Source organism: Nicotiana tabacum, chromosome 21 (assembly GCF_000715075.1).
Source record: "Nicotiana tabacum cultivar K326 chromosome 21, ASM71507v2, whole genome shotgun sequence".
In the NCBI taxonomy this organism is placed as follows: Eukaryota; Viridiplantae; Streptophyta; class Magnoliopsida; order Solanales; family Solanaceae; genus Nicotiana; species Nicotiana tabacum.
Genome location: NC_134100.1, coordinates 693,509 through 706,256, shown reverse-complemented (window position 1 = coordinate 706,256; position 12,748 = coordinate 693,509). Strand labels below are relative to the sequence as shown.

The following is a 12,748-nucleotide window of genomic DNA, read 5'->3' as shown; positions in this document are numbered from 1 at the left end:
CCTCAAGAAGAGTAAGTCTTAATCAACTTACCTCAACCTTCAACCTCCAAAAAATACTACAATGCTTCAATTGATTAAAATGCTCAAATATTGCCCACAATTCAGTATCTACACTTAAATATCCCAACTACAAAATAAATACGAAAAGATTCATAAATATTCATTTAGGCTTCACAATTTGGCAACAAGCCTTCAGCCATCCTAAATTTTCCAATAGGCTGACCCATTAGCCTATTCAATTCCATTCTTATCATTTAATACTCATTTCAAATCATTAATAACACCACGTTAATTATCTAATATCATGAAGTCACTATTCATTATCTTCTCCAACAAAATTCTAGGTTACAAGAATACCCATTTTAAGAACTAGTGTTGCATCTTGTCCAAATGGTGATTCCCTATTCAATTCGTTCATCAATTACGTTATCAAAGTCTATTGGAATCATTAGAAACTCGACATAATCCCATTTATATCAATTCATCACTATTCATCTTCTTCTTTGTCCAAAATATCATTTTCAAGGCCCACCCTTAGGATTCATTCAATATCCCATTACAACTTCAAATAAAACTCATAAACTTGCTACCCATACTCGAATATGACATATATATGAAGCTCAAGTGAAGGGATTACCTCTTGGTGGAAGAATCTCACTTTTCCTCTTTTTGATGTTCTTGAAGATTCAACCCATTTCATATGGATTTGATCCATAATAGTATTAGTGTTATCACCAAATGATGTAATATAATCATCCTTGTACCAAAAAAACTTATCTTGAAGTGTACCCATGGTGGAAGAGCTCCTCATTCTCTCTAGAAATCAATTCCAAGTTGAAAACTAACTTTTTCTCTGTATAAACCCCTTGTTTCAGCCCCTTTAAAATGGCCCCTAAAGCTACGTAGCCTATGCCTAAAACCTACGGAGGAGGCCTTTCCCTTGGCCAAAATCTGAAATTGGCTACGCAACTGCTACGTAGCTGCACTACCACCTTCCGATAAAAAGCTCATAACTCATTGTAGAAATATTCAAATGACGAACGGTTTGAAGAATTAGAAACTAGACACATAGACCTTTCATTTAATAGGTCATACATCATATAACACTTCATATCTTGAGATTTATGCTTGTTTGAAATTAAGTCTTGTGCGAACTCACTTGAAACTTTAGCCCATCATATAATTTCCAACTTGACTTAGCCTTAAAGCCTTCTTTAGACCATAAACCATTACTAATATACCTCATACACATATTATCACGTTCAAGCGATATCATTTATGTTATTGGCCCTTGATCACACGCGAATTAATATAATTAGCACATGCCGATCTTCTTTAAAGCGTTTAAACACTTCGAAATTTTTCTCGGGGTGTTACTGTTCCAATGTTCAGACGGACGAATGCTGCTAGGGGATTGCAGAATAGACCAGCTGAAGATGGAAGAGTGAACGTTGTCAAGCCTACATCTTTAGAATAAAATCCAGTTAGAAAAGGAAATCCAATTAGAGATAAGCTGCCCATGAGCATCATTCATATATTACCTTCCTATATTTAAAAAAAACACATAAATAAAAAATGTTAAGATATTCTTAATGATCTTCGGGCTTCTACCCAACAGAGTCTTCCATAACTGACCGACCGGTGAAAGGATAGCCGGACCCGTTGAAAGTTGGCAGTTATTGATGGCTCGGAAAGCCACCCAATGTAGGACGAATTACCTCCCATCCGTTCTAGCTACTCCACACTGGCCTTAAAAGCGCCTACTTTTTTTTTTTTGAGCTCTCACATTGAGCCGATCTTTTTCAATGGATTTTGACTTTCTCACTTGAGCTTTCTATCGAATTTCCATTGATGGACTAGTGGACTCATTGGACTTTCTATCTAAGCTTGAGCCCGAAGCGAGTGAAACTCGTCCTTCATTTCATACCTCAGTCTGGTGCCTAAAGTCGCATATGTGAATTCACCTTATAAATCGCATATGTGAAGTCACCTTATAAATCGCATTTATGGAATGTAACTTATAAAGCGCAATTCCACTCTCATTTGAATCCCCTCCAATTAATGGTTAATAACCTAAGATTAAACCAATAGAGAAAACCAAAAATAAAACTCTAATATAATGCTAGCTTAAGCAACAACTTGGGTTTAACAAATTATATAATACCCCAACCACTCCCCAACTCATGAACATGGGGAACAATGAATGTGGCCTGAATATTGTAGTTTGTAGAGCACATGAAATAGAATCTACACCGAATTTAATATTGCTGGAATCTGTTTTATTATCTTTTAGTACTTTTTTAAAATTAAATTCAGAAACTTTTTAAAACGAAGATGCAGCCCTTTTTGGTTTTTTATATAGTTTTGATACATGCCCAATAGCACATTAATAACATCACGATAAAAATTTATTCGCATCAAATATTTACAATAATTTATAGCGCTACCTCTATTCACATACAACACACTTGATTAGTATTCTTAACGTCCAAATTTTCAGTTACACACTTTTTCGCCATTTTATGTTCTTTGATTTTATTTTATACAATAGTACATATTTGATTATACTCGACATTTAAGATATTAATTTAAGTTCTCAAGTATTTTAATGACAATGGGAGAAACTATTAGATTAATTAATAAGTTAGTTTGATAAAAGAAAATACATTAACTAAATTTAAATAGTTAAAATAAACCTAAATCTTTCAAAAATTATAAAAGTGTGTATAAAGTAATATTCTATCATCTTCATCTAATAAGCCATTTCTTCATTCTGTCTATTCCAAAAGATAGATACCTTCATATATTTAGATACTTTTTAATATTTACATTCTCATTTTGTCTTTAATAATATATTTTAATGAAGTTACCATTGCATGATAAAAACCACTAAATACCAAAAATATTTTAATTTGTTACTCCATATATGGCCTCTTTGAGCCGAGGGTCTCCTGGAAACAGCCTCTCTGCCCCTCGGGCAGAGGTAAGGTCTGCGTACATATTATCCTCCTCAGACCCCACTTGTGAGATTATACTGGGTTGTTGTTGTTGTTGTTACTCCATATATATATATGAAAAGAGTTTCTGTTCCAAGGGAATTTGAGAATGGGCATGGCAGTAATGTAATTTAGCTCATAAGTGTGGGCATCTCAGCTGAAAGTCTTGGCTATAAATATCCAAAAAGCTGGCCCAGCTTCTCCTCTGTCGCATCTTCCGGAGTTTCGCAGCGTAGCAGATAAAGGTCTCTCTCTCTCTCTCTCTCTCTCTCTAGATTTGGATCCCAAAAATCTAGGGTTATTCTGAATTGAAGATTTTTTTGGCTGATCTGCAAATTACCTCAATTTTCGTAGTAAGACTAGCTTTGAACTTCATTAATCTTTGATTACATGCATCTGTGCAAGTCAAATCAGTTTATTGCTGCATTATAGTTAGCATTTCCATGTCGATGCTCTGATCTGTAATTCATTGGATCGCCATAGCTTGATGTTTTCTTAACTGCCCTGTCTAGGGCTTGATTTGAGAATTACTTATTCTTTACTCTTTAGTCACATTTTTACTTATTCTTATTTGGACTGAAGTTAGTAACTTTACTGAAATTATTGTTGATTCAAGCCTTATTCTTAGCACACTCTTCTTCTCTCTTTTTTTCCCAGCTTTTACATGTAAAATTTCGTTGCTGTTATCTCTACAAGATCGAATTGACATAATAGTTGTTCAGTTGAAACTGCTTTCAACTAAGCATTGCTTTAGTTTTTGACTCGTCTTGCTATGATTATATAGGTGATACCTGTTACCTACTAGCTGAGAATAGGTTTTAGTATTGTAAGTAAGTTGAATTTGAACCTTTTGCTTTTTTAGGAGTATTTTGACTTTATCATAGGTTTATAAGCCATTAAAAATATAGAAAACTTCTAATATTGTTATTATCATTATTATTTCTCTCTCTCTCAATATGATCCTTGAGGATTCATATAGCCGACTGCAATATGTTTGGGAGTGAGGCGTTGTTGTTGTTGTTGCTATGATATGTATATAGCCTCAATTTCTATGATGGACTCACTTGTCACGAGTACTTTAGGCTTTTTATCTGTTTTAGCTGAAAATATATTCATAGTGATTCTTGGGGTATGCTTTTATTGTCAGATATTGCAGCATGGATAGTCTTCACAGCTATTGGCAGTTTGGCGACGAGCTTCGAGGTCAGTCAAAAGTTTCAGAGGATCATCAATGGTCAACGGCTGCTATGAAATTGGCTCAGCAGATAAGGTCCAAGGGTGAACGGAGGAATAACCTAGACCTTTCGAAGGGCTCATCTGAAATTAGGCCCAGGGATAATATAGGGTTTCAGGAAGATAACAAGTGGGAAAGCCTTAACTTCTACATGTTGAATTTGGATACCAAGATGAATGAAAATACGTCGAAGAGTTCCATTACAAAAGGCATGTATAACATGAATTCAGCTTATCTTAAACCCAACGCCAACAACTTGGGAAATGTGTCTTTAAGCAAGTTCAACATTGGGAAAAACACAAAGGAAAGCAACAACAACAATAACAACAGTGAGAGCGCCAATGGGAATAATGCCACTGACAAAAGGTTTAAGACTTTGCCTGCTGCCGAGACACTGCCCAGGAATGAGGTTCTTGGTGGATATATATTTGTTTGCAACAATGACACGATGCAGGAAGACTTAAAACGCCAGCTGTTCGGTATTTCTCTAGCATCTTAAGCTTTCTGCCTAAATGGTCTTGATTTTGCAACATGGAATATTATCATATTTATATCTTGTTAATACATAAGATTATATAAACAATCTTTCTGCATTCTGATCTTTGAATAAAAATTGTGGACGGAATAGTGGTCTTATACCTTATTCCTTGTTGTAGAAGCAAACCGTATGGAAATGATAATGAAAGAGTGATGATTGAAGGACAAGAATGTCAATTTTGTTACTTGCTCCTTTTTGTATAAACATCATTTACCAATCCAATCAAAAATCTGCTTTATTTAAGTCGTCAGTTTTTATGTATCTTATATCTTGTTAGCTTTTTGGTGTTTGTGGCTGCCTTGATGTAGAACCACTTGCAAAGAAAGGAGAATGAGATCCTTATTGGATTTGATTATTAGCATGTTCTAGGATTCTATTTGTGCCAATAAAGCAAACTGTTGATAAAAGTTGAAGCTACTGATAAGTAGATGGTGATGAAAAAGAAGTTGCTTCCACTGTTACAAGTTCAATCATTCTTTCGCAGGTCTACCTCCAAGGTACAGAGACTCTGTGAGGGCGATAACACCAGGCTTACCCTTGTTCCTCTATAATTATACTACTCACCAGTTACATGGTATCTTTGAGGTTAGTTGTGCCTTTTTTTGTTATTACTGGTGTGACAACAGATATAACATCAACTGGTCTACACTATTAGCTAAAAGGCCAGAAATTATGAAAAATTGTATGCATACACACTCATTCCTTCATCCGTGCTTGCAGTGTGTATCCTATTCTTTTTTCCCGTGGAGCAGCAGTGAATATCTGTTCTTTTCGTAGTTTTTTTCTTCTTGTTTTATGTTAAGATTTCATTATCCTTCAAGCATAGTGGTTTGAAGAGTTGTTGTTTGCATTCCTTTCTTATCACACCCCCCCCCTCCCCCCCCTCCCCCCCAAAAAAAAGAAAGGAATTTCTGTTTGCAATTTACTTGGTGAGGGGTCTTATTGTGTTGCTGTCTTAAGTTGCTGGCCTCTTATTTTATACCTGTCAAAAATGAGCTATACTAGTTTTCTGTTGCGTGCTTTATTCAAAGCATAGAATCTCTTCTTTAACCATTTCTTTAACAATTTTCTGACAGGCAGCAAGTTTTGGAGGTTCTAACATTGATCCAACAGCTTGGGAAGATAAAAAGTGCAAAGGAGAATCAAGATTCCCTGCTCAGGTAAAGATATGGATCCACAATTTATTTTTATTTCATAAAAAATGGAACAACAATTATTTATTTCTATAGGTATTTGATGCATCTGTATTGATATCATGCATTTGCACTTAGGTGAGGACCTGTGTTAGGAAAATCTGTAAGCCTTTGGAGGAAGATGCTTTTAGACCAGTTTTGCATCACTATGATGGTCCCAAGTTCCGTCTTGAGCTCTCCATACCTGAGGTAATATGAGAAATGTTGTCATGGATTGTTTCCCCTGCACGTGACAGTTATTGTAAGGTTGAAAATTGGTTATCTAAAACCTTATTTGTTATGCAGACTTTGGACTTGCTAGACCTCTGCGAAAAAGCTGGTGTCTAGGAATGCTGAAGTAATGGACTAATTGGCATAAAGAAATTGTAGCAGTGTATGTGAATGTTATAGGTTGTGTTGTGCTTGTCAGTGGTGTGCTTTCCGCAGATTTTCCAAAGCGCAAGCTTCGGTGGTAAGTCTGAAGGGACTTAGTTGTAGGATTGTCTTTTGTAGCCAAATAAGTGTAATGGTTCTCTGTGGAGATGTTTGCAAAGTAGCTTCACAAATCTTGTACTAAGCTTGAGAAGTAATTATGATTGTGTAATGAGTAAAGATCGTATGTATTTCTATTTCTGCATGGAACTCTGCGTAATCCAATTTGTGCAGTGAATTCTGAACTACCTGTATTTCTGTCTTTGCTGGCTGCAATTGTTTTTGCCAGATCGATTTTGATCCGCCAAGCTCTAAGAGTATTCGATTGATGGTGAAGGGCAGTTGGCCTAAAAAGTTTCTCAATTACTCTAACTTCTGGCTCGGAGGAGAAAATGATATTCTGAAAGTAGAAAGAGAACATGCCAATCACTTTGTTTAAAGAAAGAACAAATAGTTTTATGCATGCAGGCTGGGATTATTATACCTTCTCATGATGCATAAACGGTGTATAAGGGTTTTGCCAGTGCATTGCAATATCCAGTAACAGATAATTTGAAAGTGGACAATAGTTTTCTTTTCATAACAAATTAGAAAGGCTTTATTCAATTTGAATTGGAGAAAACAACAGTATCAACTTCAAAGAACGTTGGTCTAATTGTCGAGATAAACGTTACGTTTAGTAAATTTGTGTTTTTAAATGCATAAGAGGCAGGGCGTAAAATTTATGTGATCTCTTCTCATAATTATACTAGTACCACTTATATCTTTAAAAACACACACACACACACACACACACATATATATATATATATATATATATATATATATATATATATATATATATATATATATATTCAAAAATATATATTTTATTGGCTATTAACTTCTATTTCATTGTAAGAAAATTTGTTTACCGTTTTTGTGTAATAACAGATAAATTGAGATATTTAATTAAGCAGCGGATATTTGTTTAACAAGAGTCAAAGTCAAGGGACAATGAAATGGCGGGGAATAGTTACCAAGAGTACGGCTGTGGTCAGAAACTAAACTACGCTTCCATAAAAAGAACAAAATATTGCGTGTGGCGACTTTAATTAAACCAATTAAAGGCCTGGATTAGATAGTAGAGAGCCAAAGAGCAGAATTCAGACGCTAGCAAATCCAATCCAGGACCTCCAATGGCTTCCGTTCCTCTTCCTATGGCACCATTAACGCTAAACTTATCTGCTGCAAAAGCATCTCTTTTCATTAATTCTTCCTCTAACAATCCTCCTATCAATTCGCTTTGTACTGTTGGATTGGACAAGTTGGGGACGAATCCAAAAAGGTTGAGGTCTTTTGTGTGTCGAGCTGCTTCAGTAACTTTTCGTGATTTGGACGCCGATGATTTTAGACATCCTCTTGACAGACAGGTAAAATGCAGACTATGTTATCGGTACAGTTGTTTCTGCTTCTGTCTTCCTATAATTAAAAAAAAGAAGCAAATTTATTCCGTTTTAGCAAAAAAATAGGTTGATTTTGGTCTTTTGATGTTTAATTCTTATGTTGCTCAGAATACGTTGCTTTTGAGAGCAATACCTGGTCTCAACGACATTGGAAAAGCTTTACTTGGTAAGTGCTTTTGTTTACGAACCATGGTTGTTGCAGTTATGTAAATCGCCTTGTCTTAAAACATACCACTTATATTTATTTATTTTAACTCTACAAAATGTCAAATGTAAGCTTTGGACCACGTAGGTGAAACATTTTTATGGTGAAGGTGAAACATAGGCGGATCTAAGATTTGACATTTATGGTTCCTACAACAATAATAATTGGTTTTACAGTCAAATAGTTAGAAATATTTAATGAATTTCTTAATATATATACATGGTCTGGGCAAAAGCTACTTGGTTCACGTGAAACCGTAACCAATACTATAACCGTAACCTTGCTTTATGTGATAAATGTTGAATTTTGTAAGCCATCTCAGTTAGAAGCTTGAAATGTTAGGGATATCACAGTATTATTTATATAGTTAAAGTCTGCAACACTTTAGAGAGATGACACTTTTATTTATTTATTCAAAGTATGCAACAATGGGGAACCCTTCAGGTACTCTATATATAACATCTATAAACCAATAAGGTGAAAAGGAAAATATCTGCAATGAATACTTGGTTGCGTGGAAGTTCACCTGGAAAAAAGTGCCTTACTATCCTGTCATCTTGACATAGCATGGAAATTGGGGAGTTATTTAAGTAATAATGAGTTTTTATGTTAAGGCTAATTGCTTTTTCTTTTCGTGACAAATGGTTGAAGTCAATCTGTATATCTGATCTGAAGATGCTATCACAGGGAGTGTTTCGGAACAAGTTATGCTTCTGGAGAACATAGGGACATCAGTTCTTGTTTCTGAGAATCAGGTCATTCATTTTTCAGTTTAGACCTCTATGTGATAATGACTTAATCCACGTTGCTGTTAGATCTTTTCATAGCACTTCTTCCTATGCTCTATGGACGCTTACTTGTGTAGTAGAATCATCTCTCGAAATCACATAAAATTGTCAACTTCCGGCCTTGTCGATGGTTGTTTACCTTTTAATAGTCTCAATAACTTGTTTCTACAGCCTTCTCATATGCTGATTGACATCCCTAATTATGTTTATGGAGCAGATTATTCTTTAATTCTCATATGCTTGTAATTGGTTTTTCTAGAAAGGTTTTGATAGTCATACGACATCAGCTTAACAGTTGCTCACATGCTTCATAAGTAAATGGATTACATCTTTGAGGAGTAAAACTTTCTTCCTTCCAGATTTATCTTCTATTCGGATTTCCTTGTCTTAATCATCACATTCAGCAACTCTGAATTCTTCTTTGAGCTTGTATTGACTACTATGAAATAGCTTCTTACGTTTATTAGTATGTGGACTGGGACCTCGTGCTGGTTCCAACGTACTTTGTCGTTAAAGATTAAGAGGTCACAGAAAATTTCTCTCATCTAACTGATTTGGCATGTCTTTCAGCTGCCTGAACTTCATCGCTTAATGGTTGAGGCTGCTAGAATACTCAATATTGAGGCTCCTGACTTATATGTACGTCAAAGTCCTGTACCCAATGCATATACTCTGGCTATCAGTGGTAAAAAGCCTTTTGTAGTTGTTCATACAAGCCTTGTGGAGCTGCTGAGTCGAAAGGAGTTGCAGGTCTTGATTCTTTCTTTAACTTAGATTAACTTTCAGATCCGGTGCTGTTAGTTTCTGTTCTTGTGGTTCTTGTATGCATTTTCAACGGAAGGCAGGTATCAGTTGAACTACTGCAAAAGAGTCTAAGATTGCTTGATCTTTTCGTTAGTATATCCTTATGACAGGTTTAAGAATTATTTGAAAATCTTAATGTACTTCGATTTGTCTTCCATTTTTTCCTATTTCATGCATTAAATCTGTTGAAGTATGTAACCATCTCATCTAAAAGCTTAAATTGTTAGAGAGAGCATACTTTTATTTACTTAATTATGTCTTGAACAAAATCATCCCAACATTTTTGGCTAACTCGAATTCTCAAGCTCAGGATGTGATTCTTTCTCTTTTGACATCCATGGTACCTTAATTTTCTAATCAAGTAAACTGGGATGTGATTCTTTCACTTTTCTCTTCTGTGGTCCCTTATGTTTCTTGTCTATTTCGACTTATAACTTTTGTAGCGTATGTTTAATTTGCCTCTTTTATGTCCTTTGTTGTTTTTAATTCCAGGCAGTCTTGGCTCATGAGTTAGGTCATCTCAAATGTGATCATGGTGTGTGGTTGACATTTGCAAATATTCTCACTCTTGGTGCCTACACTGTTCCTGGTATGACTTACATTCTACTTTGCATAACACAGGAAATTGTGAGACGAACACAACAGTAACAGAGAATCCAGCCATTTCCGGTTAATAAACCCTCAAAAGGGCTAGGATATAGAAGTTAAACAATAGATAACATAGGCGACTTTTGTAAGTTAACCATGTTAAATATCAGCTAGTAGTAATTGTTACTATATTCATATCACATAATTCTTATGGAAGTGCTTCAACATGTATGGGTTTAGAACTGATCTCTTTACATATTAATTTGTATATTTTTACTGGATGTCCGTGAAGGGGGACTATATCATATATACCAAAATGTAAAGTTATATATGTCAGGTAAGTGTTGTGCAAAGCTTTTCTCTAACTTGTTTGGTACGTGGACATATTACATGAAGCGTCCTTATGCTTTTCTATTTAAAAACATCTTCTGTTTGACAGATTCATAGTTTTTATCAATAACCTGATAATGTCATCTCTAACCCTGGAGAACAAAAAGATCGTTGCTCTGAATTGATGATTCAAAACTAGAAAACTTGTTCATAACATTTGTTTGTTAGATTTTGTTTGCCCAAAATTATATTCTATGGGATGTTTGGGTAAGGTTCAAAATGGATTTCATCTTAATGCTGGTATAATATAATATTCAAACTTGAAGCTGCTTGAGTGTGAATCAATTGTTTCTTAGCTGCCAGCATGTGTTATATGGGATTATAATTAAGTAGCTGCGTGCAAAGAGGGGCTTATTTCAGTTACAAATGATTTTGAATTTTTTTCCACCCACAGGTATTGGTGGTTTGATTGCTCAGAGGCTGGAAGAACAGCTCTTCCGCTGGCTTCGAGCAGCAGAACTCACTTGTGATCGTGCAGCACTTCTTGTTGCTCAAGATCCAAAGGTAGAGGAAACTCAAACAGTCAATTCTCATTTTAGGGCATTAACCACATTAGAAAATCTTATCCATGATTTTCCTTTCTTTTCATGCTCCCACAAGAGGTGGTCGTTTCAGTACTAATGAAACTAGCTGGCGGCTGCCCATCTCTGTCGGATCAACTGAATGTGGATGCATTCTTAGAGCAAGCTCGCTCTTACGAAAAAGCATCATCAAGCCCAGTTGGGTGGTATATTAGGTACGTATAGCTATCTTGTATCTTGAGATAGGTCGGCTGCAATTTTCTTATTTTCTTAAACTCTTTTAAGTTCTTCAACATGCTTTCTCTTCAGAAATGCTCAAACAAGGCAACTTTCACATCCACTCCCTGTTTTACGTGCACGTGAGATTGATGAATGGTCGAGAAGTCAAGAGTATAGGTCTCTTCTTAAGCGTGCAATACAGACTGTGTGAAATGTTTAGCACTACGTGAGGATGAACGCCAAAACTGAATACATGTAAATATCCAATACAGGTACATATGGTTTACTCTTCTATGCACTAATGTCTAGGAATTGGAGCTTTTTGTAAATGTTTTAGTACTACATATTCTTCCATTTTGGATTGGGTTAGAGGGGTTGTTACTAAAGGTATGAGGAGCATTTACTTTGGCTAGGTCTGTATTAATGCTGCTAGCTGAGCAGGATGCCATTTGAGAAAGTCCTGTGGATATAAACCAGGAAAAAGTGCTTATTGTGTATGGTTTACAGTAGTGGCAGATACTCGAGGGGTTCCACAGGTACTTACGACTATCAGCTCGAACCAACAACAACAACATACCCAGTGTAGTTCCACAAGTGGGGTCTGGGGAGGGTAGAGTGTACGCAGGCTTATCCCTACATTTAAAAAGGCAGACTATCAGCTCAAACCCCATGTATATGTATCTGAAAATCAAGTATACATTAAGTTAAATGTGTATTTCAGCGACTCTCATCTCAAAACTATAGTATCAAAATTTTAAAAGCCACCACTATTTTACAAGCCGTTATTTCTACCAAATCCATCGATGAGATTTTCTATCTCTTTTCATCCTCCTCATTACTATATTTATTAAAAGATGACAGAAAGGTTTCCTGCCTGTCAATGGCAGTTAATGAGAATTGGTCTTATATGGCTTGCGACCTTTAATTTTTCTTTGCTTTGTAAGTCATTGTTTAACAAGGTTCGTGTAGTCTCTTTTGAGCATCTTCGTCCTAACATACAATCTTGCAGGATTATAGGGTACAAGTGCGGCTGCTCAGGCCGCAGATTTTACGTGGAATATAAACCCACTTCAGCAGTTGATGACTTGATATCTACCTACCATTGTAGTTTCAGTTGTCGAAGTACTAGCTTTGAGTATATTTCCTTGGTCAATATAATGTAAAAGAGGTATGGTCTGAATTTGTATAGTCATTAACTATGTGTATATCATCAATAGCTCTGTACATTCAAATACAAAGAAACTTTGGTTTGATGATGGTCATCAACGAGTAGAACTGACCGGCAACCACGATTGTCCTGCGTTTTAGCTCAGGCTATTGCACGATCTTGAAAGATCTCTTGGAAAGGAACTTCCACCGATGTCTGGCTATCTAGAAGTAGTATTTTAGTACATTTAGCATCAGATACTTTTGCAC

General features: G+C 35.7%; 2 protein-coding genes across 5 annotated transcripts; both read left to right on the top strand.

The window, feature by feature from the left end:
- The first annotated feature begins 3,106 nt into the window (after positions 1-3,106).
- Positions 3,107-6,620, top strand: LOC107789948 (B2 protein). Of its 2 annotated transcripts, none has more exons than XM_016611827.2 (6): positions 3,107-3,241; positions 4,144-4,709; positions 5,253-5,353; positions 5,845-5,928; positions 6,040-6,150; positions 6,247-6,620. In XM_016611827.2, exons 2-6 carry the CDS (start codon positions 4,154-4,156, stop codon positions 6,286-6,288), a joined length of 894 nt encoding a protein of 297 aa, XP_016467313.1. In that variant the 5' UTR covers positions 3,107-3,241; positions 4,144-4,153; the 3' UTR covers positions 6,289-6,620. The 2 variants fall into 2 exon arrangements, with proteins under 2 accessions (XP_016467313.1, XP_016467314.1); XM_016611828.2 differs by having other exon boundaries at positions 3,229-3,349.
- Positions 6,621-7,427: 807 nt separating this feature from the next.
- Positions 7,428-12,641, top strand: LOC107789950 (plastoglobule-localized metallopeptidase 48, chloroplastic). 3 transcript variants are annotated; one of them, XM_075242465.1, is made up of 9 exons: positions 7,428-7,784; positions 7,926-7,983; positions 8,710-8,777; positions 9,381-9,560; positions 10,107-10,203; positions 10,987-11,096; positions 11,195-11,328; positions 11,423-11,587; positions 12,342-12,641. In XM_075242465.1, exons 1-8 carry the CDS (start codon positions 7,551-7,553, stop codon positions 11,541-11,543), a joined length of 1,002 nt encoding a protein of 333 aa, XP_075098566.1. In that variant the 5' UTR covers positions 7,428-7,550; the 3' UTR covers positions 11,544-11,587; positions 12,342-12,641. The 3 variants fall into 3 exon arrangements, 1 of the variants encoding a protein (XP_075098566.1); XR_012704636.1 differs by lacking the exon at positions 12,342-12,641 and adding an exon at positions 11,746-11,884 and having other exon boundaries at positions 7,448-7,784; positions 11,423-11,604; XR_012704635.1 differs by having other exon boundaries at positions 7,449-7,784; positions 11,423-11,604.
- Positions 12,642-12,748: the final 107 nt, after the last annotated feature.

Excerpts from the sequence above, each read along its gene's own strand:
- LOC107789948 (XM_016611827.2), top strand. The coding sequence starts at position 4,154 with ATGGATAGTCTTCACAGCTATTGGCAGTTTGGCGACGAGCTTCGAGGT. Across the intron at positions 5,929-6,039 it reads AATCAAGATTCCCTGCTCAG|GTGAGGACCTGTGTTAGGAA; the intron begins GTAAAGATATGG and ends ATTTGCACTTAG. Across the intron at positions 6,151-6,246 it reads TTGAGCTCTCCATACCTGAG|ACTTTGGACTTGCTAGACCT; the intron begins GTAATATGAGAA and ends TTTGTTATGCAG.
- LOC107789950 (XM_075242465.1), top strand. The coding sequence starts at position 7,551 with ATGGCTTCCGTTCCTCTTCCTATGGCACCATTAACGCTAAACTTATCT. Across the intron at positions 7,785-7,925 it reads GACATCCTCTTGACAGACAG|AATACGTTGCTTTTGAGAGC; the intron begins GTAAAATGCAGA and ends TATGTTGCTCAG. Across the intron at positions 9,561-10,106 it reads TGAGTCGAAAGGAGTTGCAG|GCAGTCTTGGCTCATGAGTT; the intron begins GTCTTGATTCTT and ends TTTTAATTCCAG.